General features: G+C 50.3%; 1 protein-coding gene across 1 annotated transcript; it reads left to right on the top strand.

The window, feature by feature from the left end:
- Positions 1–2679: 2679 nt before the first annotated feature.
- MB (myoglobin) lies at positions 2680–8226 on the top strand. The gene is made up of 3 exons (XM_050904789.1): positions 2680–2811; positions 6435–6657; positions 7351–8226. Exons 1-3 carry the CDS (start codon positions 2717–2719, stop codon positions 7495–7497), a joined length of 465 nt encoding a protein of 154 aa, XP_050760746.1. The 5' UTR covers positions 2680–2716; the 3' UTR covers positions 7498–8226.
- The last annotated feature ends 211 nt before the right edge of the window (positions 8227–8437 follow it).

Raw genomic sequence — 8437 nt, 5'->3', positions numbered from 1 at the left:
GGGCAGGGGCTCGGACGTGGCCTCCAGTCCCCGTGGCTTTGTCGCCCGTGGCCACTAGATGGTAGCAAGCCCTGGCCGACGGAGCCGGCTGCTGCGGCGCCTCCTGCCCGGGCAGGGGGAGCCCCCAGGCGGGTACCTGCGCCGGGTGGTCGCGGTCCAGCCGGGAGGCTTTGCAACGAGGCGGCAGCACCCGCATCACGCCAGCGATGCACCCCAAAACGTGGCCAAAATTATTTACGATACGTTTTATGCTCGTTTAGCGAGAGTGCCTTAGGTGTGGATGCAGGCGCGTGGCCACGCGTTTCAGCACGGTTCTGGTGTGGCCAGTGTTGTTTGAAATAATAGGTTATTCAATCACCCGGCGCTTTTTAAAGGGGGCAGCCGATATGTTGGCTCTCTATAGTTTGCGTTTATTGAGATGATTATGCAAGTGATAGATTTTGCCCCGAGGGGGAGAGAAGAGGCCTGTAGATACTAAAATGCTATGTCCTTTTCGCGGCTGCAGGGTTGAGGCACGGTCTGGTGTGCTATAAAGCTTTTAGTATTTCTGTAGACTATTTATGTAAGCTCTAGGGAGAAGAGCTTATGATTTCATTTCATTACTACTTCACTTGTAAAAAAAGCAATATGGAATCCCATACTCTTATTAAGCCTTCTGACCACTTAATGTCCATACCAGGACTGTTGGCTTCACAGCCCTAGGGAAAGCTACAGAGAGCGGAGAGTCGACCAACTTCAAATGAAGTTATTATGGCAACGGAGTAGTTTCAGCTTGGGGAATATGACAGAGCTCGGTGCATAAGCAGCAGCCTCTCGTGTGCCAGGAGCACATTTCTGTTGTGTCTGAAACGCGTGTAAAACAGTAAGGTCAGTATTCAGGATCCTACCCAAGGCCGAGCCTGAGATGGTGCAAATGCTTGTTTACTGCTATAAGTACTTGGGGAGTGAGACTGCAGGTATGTGATCTCTCCCGTCTCAGCCCTGCGCTGTGGAGAACAACACAAGGAATGTGCTGGAGGAGTCCTAAGCTCTCTTCCATCAGTTTAGCTTAGTTTGGGTAATTGGTAGTGGCCTGGTGTTTGCGCAGGTAAATCAGGATGAAATCTTGGCCTTGAACTGTTTAGGATGTGGATTTTTGGATGTGAAGCGAACTGGTGCATAGAAGAGATAGAAGGTGAGGACTGCAGGGTCACAGGCTGACTTGGCTGACAGAGGCGTGCAACACATAACGGCCAAAATTCCCTTACCTCTAGGCTTGGATACCAGCTGACACCTCCATTTGGCTTTTGCCGCCCTTCTTACCCAAACTATTCCCTTTAAACCTGTGTGTTTCTGAGGGGTATGAGGCTCTGTGCCTCCATCCTCCTCGCTGCCTGATTACCCTTGTACCTTGCACTTCTCTCCCCTTGCAAGGCTGGAGCAGGGACACTGTTCCCTCATTGCAGTAAGTGGATGGGTGCAGAGGCAGCGATGCACCTCAGGTCCTGCAGCACTGTGGTAGGGACCGTGGGGTTGCATGCTCTCCTCCTGAGCCCCAAGGCAGGTGTCTTCAGCCCTCGGTTGACATTTCTCGCCTGCCGAGGCCTGTGGTGTGTGCCCCTTCGGAAACGTCCAGAGGTAGGTGCATGCTTTGGGACAGCAGCGCTAGCTGGGCTTTGTTATTGAGCTGTGCTCTCACTGCAGTCACCCCCTGGAAGGGACTAATCACCTTGCTGGTGTGCCAGGCCATTATCAGTCCTGACGGAGCTGGAGGAGAAAGGCTGGGAGGTGTCCCAAAGCATACCCATGTTGTTTGTCAGCTCAGTGGCTTTTCCTCCCAACACTGATATTTGGCCTGACAGAGGTAGCCAGAGACCTTAACTGCTGGCTGGGTGTGTGTTGAGTGAAGCCCTGCTGTGTCCTTGTGTCTCTGGCCTGCTGCAAATTACCCTCCTGGCTCAGCTGTACGTCTGTTGGCTCCTATATCCAGCCTCAGCCAGCAGCTAATCCTGGGCGTTCCCCAGAGAGGCAGGCAGAAGGACCCCAGCAGGCAGGTGTGGGGTAACTGGCTCCCATATAGCTTTTATCCCCCTCCTTCCTCCTGCAGAGGCTGGGGAGATGACTGGGCCACTTCTTTGAATATGGTTAGCTCTTAAGGACATGTCTCTTCTAACACTGTGCTCTTCTCTATTAGTAAATGGTGTGTGTTACCGCAGGGGAAAAGGAGAGTGAGATCAGCATGGGAAAGGAAAGGCCTTTGGAGCGATGGAGCCGATGCTACCGGCTGTCCCGGCCTTTTCTCCTGCCTGCCCTTGGCAGGCCAGGGGAGAGGGAGGTGGGGTGGCCTTGCAGATGACAGTGCTCTTCAGGAATCTCCTGCCATACAGCTTGACACTGTCTCTGGGTCCTTGGGAACCTGGGACAGGCTCCTGGCACTGTGTTTCAGCAGTGCCCTTTCTGTCTAGAGTGGGACATGTGCCAGTCCAATACGAAAAGCAGAAATGATGCCATCAGTGGCACCCACAATAGCACCTGACCCAAAATAGCTTCCTAGAAAAAAAAAAAGGGAGGCTGATTAGGTTAGACAAGCCTGAAAGAGAGCAAGACGTCCAGCTGACGATTGACAGGTGTAGGTCTGTGAGCAGGGGCTATAAATCCCACGGATGAGCTCTCCAGCCACCCTTTGGGGAAAGGCAAACGGCTGTGGGGAGCACTCGGGACCTGTCTTCAGTGAACCATGGGGCTCAGTGACCAGGAATGGCAGCAGGTCCTGACCATCTGGGGAAAGGTGGAGTCCGACCTCGCCAGCCATGGGCATGAAGTTTTAATGAGGTAGGCAAGAAGCTTCAGTCCTAAGAGTAAAGCTGAGAGCTTTTGATGGGAGACCAAGGAAGGTGTATATTTTGTATGGGGGCTTGTGTTTGGCAGTGTTTATTTCAACAGGCTGTTTTCTTTGTTGTAGGGTGGTGGTTTTTCCATTGCTATGGTTTCTGGGTTAAAAATTACTCCCAGTGTAAAGTGGCTGTGCTTCTGTCTCTCCATCTGTCTATGGGTGCAGAAGCAGGCCAGTGCTGCTTTCAAAAGACGGTGGGACTTTGTCAGTCTCTCTGCCTCTGCTGGCAAAGCTCTGCTTCGGATCCTCATTGCTGAAGCACCGCGATGAGAAATGCTGGAGCGAATTGTGTGTCCCGGGCCTTCAGATGCTCTGCAGCAAGGATGTGGGGAGGCAGGGAAGGAGAAGAGAGGAAAATCACCTCTGTGACAATTTTCTCAGAATCTATGATTTCAGTAAAATTAACTGTGAAGTACCTGAGTGTTTCCTTCTCCCCACCTTAGTCTCACCTGGCAGAGTCCTGCCCATCCTGCTTTTTGGCCAGAAATCTGGGTGGTAACACTGGTCCAGTTCCTGATGATGAATTTGAGGTCTGGATGCGAAACGAGGCACACTCTTCCCCCTGCTTCCCTCCTCCATGATTCTGGTGTCAGAGTGGGAGTGCTCGTGAGGTCTCCATCTGAGAGAACCCCTGCCCCCAGGCTGTCCTTGTGGTCCTGGCCCCCCGAGAGGGGAACAACCTGGGCGCCAGCAGCAAGTCACAGAAATGCAATCTGGAAGGGATCTCAGGGCTGCAGAGTGGGAAACAACATTGGGTGGGCATTGGATCCTAGCCTGTCCTTAAAGACCAGCAGGGATGGAGACTTTGAGGAGATTCTCTCCAGATCTCTCCCTCAGCCTGTGTGCAGTATGATGTGCTGGAAGGATATGGACGCTGAGGAGAGCAGTGGGGATATGGCACCCACTTGGGGGCTTTCCTAGCCTAAGCACGGCTAACGGAAGGAGCCCACAACACCAGGCAAATCCACTGAAAAGCTCTGAAAAGCTTTTTCAAAGATGAGCCAAAGCAGGGGGCTGTTTTATTTACCTTCTTTATCATGGCCCAGTTCAGCTGCCATTTGAAGGGAAAGGAGAGATGGGGGCAGCTGGGTGGCAATGTGATGGCTCTCCCCTCATGGTCCAGAGCAGGCATGCTGGAGGGGTAGCAGGAACCTGAGCCCTCCCCACCAGTCCTTCTCTGTGAGGTGGCTACTTTGGCTCTGGAAATGCCACAAGACAGTAAAAGCAGTTTCCAACTGAAAAGGTAATACCATTTTTCTTACCGGTATCGCAGGGCAGAGCATGGCATTAAATAAATAGATGACACTCCTTTCCCCTGTGACTTTGTGCTCCCCAGCCAACCCAGGTCATCCCTTGTTCCTTCAAGGGGTTTCTGAGGGGGGAGAGAGGCAGGGGAAGCCCAGCAGCTCTTAGTTTAGAAATGTGTCCATGTGTGTTTTCCAAAGGAAACAAAAAAATACTCCTCGGAAGAATTTTCAAGTCTCGGGAGTATATCGTCGTTGGCAGACATGATTCAGCCACAGCCAGACATGATGGAGGAAGATTTTTAGAAATAACTCCATCCCATTTCAAGGTGCAAGGTTTTTTCATCATTCTGGGTGGGACAGAACCTGTGTCATGGAAAGATAAAAGAAAAACGGAAAGGCTGATGGTGGTGTGCTCAGCACCTGGTAGAGTACAGAAATCCTTTGGAGACCTTTGAAACGAAATGCCAGGAAAGACTGGTCACTCATCTACAGAATCTTTTTGCCGCAGAACAGCTTGTGTTTTCCATGTGCTTGAGGTATTTGTTAGTGTAGTTTAACCTATACTTACATCATACAGTGGAGAGTCTGGCCCTCATGGCAACATACTTAGGAGGAATGTCCAGTTCTAGATGGGACGCAAGCCCCAGTAGTCCCAGCCCCAGCACCCTCCTGAGGGCAGAGCAAGCGTGCAATCACTGTACCGTGAGAGGGAGGCTAGTTTCATGGATGAGGTCCTGGGCTGGAGCTCCAGACACTGCTGCAGGTAACTTGGGTGAGCCACTTCACAGATGTGAGCTGTAGGGCCCTGGCTGTAAAGACAGACGTTGCTTTTGCTGGTGCTTCAGCTGGTTGGATTATGCCCATCAGAGGGTATAATAGCTGAAAATAAACTTGTGCGAGGGAGCTGATGTCTCTCAACACCTAATTATTAGACTGCTCCTAATAATCAGGACAGGACAGGCAGTACCCCCTTTTCACCTTGACTCTAGGACTCTGGCAGGGAAAAGAGTGACATTTCCTGCTAGTTTGGTTGCCAGTGGTGTCTGCATCCTGTCTCTTAGGAAATGCAGCAGGGAGGAAGCAGTGGGGACACCACTAGCCTGTCTTTCAGTCACTCTTCCACCTTCTTGATTTCATTTCCATTTCAGGATCCAAGTGCCTATGTATAGCACTGCGTGGCATGGCACCAACATGCCTGAAGGCCCCACGCTCTTGTTACCCACTTGCTCCCAAGGACTCCCTGAGGTGCTGTGGTTCCCGATGGAGGAACCACACTGCTGGCAGCTGGGCTGAGCTGGGGGGTGGGAAAAAAGGGCATGAATGAAATTCCTCCATGTCTGCAATCGTAGGGTGGGGGCACAGTAAGCTCTCCCATCCAGCTGATGTTCAAGAACACCTGAGCTCCAGATGTGAGGGAACTGAGACTGGGGGCTGCTCCATTTTTTTTGTGTATGAGAAACCTCTAGAACTCTCCTTTCTTGGTCAATGCAGAGATGGGCTGGGAAGAGGGTCCTGGTGAGAGCCAGGAGTCTACTGGTTGGCTCCTCGGCAACAGTAAGTCAATGAAGACAGGTGGTTTTGCTTGGTTTTGCTTTTCCTTCAGATGAATGCAAGAACTCACCTCTCAGTACCACAACCAGCCTTGGCTCTTGCCTCTATCTTAATACAGTTGACATAACCCAGGGGACTGGTGCCAAAGAGTTAGCAGAGCTATATAAAAAAAAAAAAAGGACACTTGCTCTGTTGCTCTAGCTGGACATGTTTAGGGCAGTGTCTCTGTCACAGCCAGAGGGAATGGAAAAAGACAGCCGTGATCATGTTAGGACATGTGTAAGAGGATGGGATTAAAGTTGATACAATACTCAAAGGGAGGTATGTCAGGAGCTTCTGCTCTCCAAAGACAAGAGGCTTTTTATCATTTGTTAATGATAAAAAGCATCCTGTACAAAATAAGTAGAAAGGAAACTTCTGCACAGAGAGTGTCATCAGGTTGTGGAACAACCTTACCAGAGGAAGGATGAAAAACACTTAAACCAGATTCAGAGTAGGGTCACATGCTTCCCTGGCTTATATACATGCTAAAGGCAGTGATTGTGAATGGTGGTAATTTGGAAAGGATCTAAAGTGTCAGAGTTCCCAGGTTAAAGTAGCCTCTACTAGCAGGGACTAGCTAAGAGCTTTCTTTGGGGAGGGACGCGGGTTATCACACCTTTGCCTGTCCATATACTCTGAAATACCTGGAGCAGCTGGACCTCAGCTCTGGTCTGGATGACATCTCTCTCAAGTCTCACAAGTCCCTCTACTTTTGTCCACAGGCTCTTTCACGACCACCCTGAGACCTTGGATCGCTTTGAAAAGTTCAAAGGCCTGAAGACCCCTGATCAGATGAAGGGCTCTGAAGATCTGAAGAAACATGGAGTTACCGTCCTTACTCAGCTGGGCAAAATCCTGAAGCTGAAGGGTAATCACGAGTCAGAGTTGAAGCCCCTGGCTCAAAGCCATGCGACCAAGCACAAAATCCCTGTCAAATATCTGGAGGTATGGAAAAGGGCAGGGAATCTTGGTGTCCGATGTGTAGTGAATGTGTGCAAGACAGCTATGTGAGAGTTGCACTTTTATTTACTGATGGCTAGATGGACTTCAGTGAACTCTCCCTCAAGTCCCCTCTGTGTACAGGCAGGAGGAGGCACAGAAAAGGGTTCATGGTATGCGAATGGTATGTGAATATCCAAGTTTAGATTTCCCATTCCAAACACCACATGCAGTCTGAGCAACCCTTGACAATAATAATCCAGCCCCTGCAGCCTCTGCATGCCTGGGAACTACATTACATAAGAACTGTCAGTGGCTGGACACAAGGGACATACAGTTTTAGAGTAAGCCCTGGAGGATCCATTGGAGACCAAGACCCACAAAACTAAGTGTTGTACAAATACAGGGCATGAATTTTCAGCCTTAATGGATGAGGCAGACAAAGAGTGGGAAGGGCCATGGTCTACTCAAGGTCATGGAGCAGATCAGCATCAGAGCTAGGAATAGGTCCCAGTTCTTCTGCCCAGCCCAGGCTCCTTGCATGCTAGACCTCACTGTCTCTCCAGAGACTGCGGGAAGGGCTACTGAATTAGCTTGGAGATATTTCCAGGCTCTGCAACCTATTTCTTAGTCTGGCTTTTCTGAAAATAAACTTTGACTATCCCTTCAGTTTTTTTCTCTCTCTTTCTTTCCTCACAGTTCATTTCTGAAGCCATTATCAAGGTCATTGCTGAAAAACACGCTGCAGCCTTTGGGGCTGATTCCCAGGCTGCGATGAAGAAGGCCCTGGAGCTGTTCCGAAATGATATGGCCAGCAAGTACAAGGAGTTTGGTTTCCAGGGTTAGCACATACACACAGAGGAACACCACGATGGAGGCCTGGCCATGCATCTTAGAGTAGCTTCCCCAGCACTGTTTTGGACATCTCATAATTGGCCATCCAAGATGTGTGGGAAAGCTTTGATGAGAGGCCAAGGGTCACTCCAGGCAGCGTAGAGGCACTCAGAGTGATATCCATGATAAACCATTGTTTCCTGGCTTCATGTATACAAGAGAAATAATCTGCTTTCTTAGGAAAAATAATGTAAGGGGTTATCTGTGAGCTTCTGCCTATCCTATCCCCTTTTTCTTTCTCCCTCCCCAAAACCCAGACTCATCTGAGAGGCGAATGGCATGGCCAGAGATGAAGGGTTGTGGAGGAACAAGGGGAGTGTTGAGGAGTGCAGTGAATGAGAGAGTGAAGGGGTGACTCAAATGGTATGAAAGGGATGTCAGGATGGGAAGCAGGGGCACAGCGTCCCATTCCTCCCACAGGTGAGGCTGTTAGCAGGTTACTGTGGAGAGCTTCCAGCAGAGTATTACCTTGCTTTGTGAGGGTGAACGCAGCCAGTCAGTCTCCAGGGTCTGCCAGCTCAGAAACTTGCATTAGTTCCTAAACTCACATTAGCAAAACTATAAAGAGCAGTACTCCCTGCGATCTGTAGGTTTCTGGTAGCCACCGCTATGCATCTGAAGTTCTGTTGCACTGGGAAGTAAAGTATGTGTTTCTCAGAAAATAAAAATTCTTGCACCAGTGTCGTGTGTTTGCTCCTGGCTTTACAGGCACTCCAGTGAGAAGTCGGGGAGATGGAGAAAACGGAAAGGTGTTTTGCATATGTGTCTGGCTGCACCGCATCCTGCAGTGTCAGTCCATGACTTGAGCGGCACATGACATCTATCTCAGCCAGGGGACTTGGGGCACTCAGATGTCACCATGGGGTCATGACCTGGTTACCGGACTTCACAA

This window comes from Gymnogyps californianus, chromosome 1 (genome assembly GCF_018139145.2).
Source record: "Gymnogyps californianus isolate 813 chromosome 1, ASM1813914v2, whole genome shotgun sequence".
In the NCBI taxonomy this organism is placed as follows: domain Eukaryota; kingdom Metazoa; phylum Chordata; class Aves; order Accipitriformes; family Cathartidae; genus Gymnogyps; species Gymnogyps californianus.
Note: the sequence above shows the minus strand (reverse complement) of the source record. Positions and strands in the feature narration are given on the sequence as shown.

Coding starts and splice junctions, on each gene's coding strand:
- MB (XM_050904789.1), top strand. CDS start 2,717: ATGGGGCTCAGTGACCAGGAATGGCAGCAGGTCCTGACCATCTGGGGA. Junction 2,812..6,434: donor GGGCATGAAGTTTTAATGAG/GTAGGCAAGAAG, acceptor TTTTGTCCACAG/GCTCTTTCACGACCACCCTG. Junction 6,658..7,350: donor TCCCTGTCAAATATCTGGAG/GTATGGAAAAGG, acceptor CTTTCCTCACAG/TTCATTTCTGAAGCCATTAT.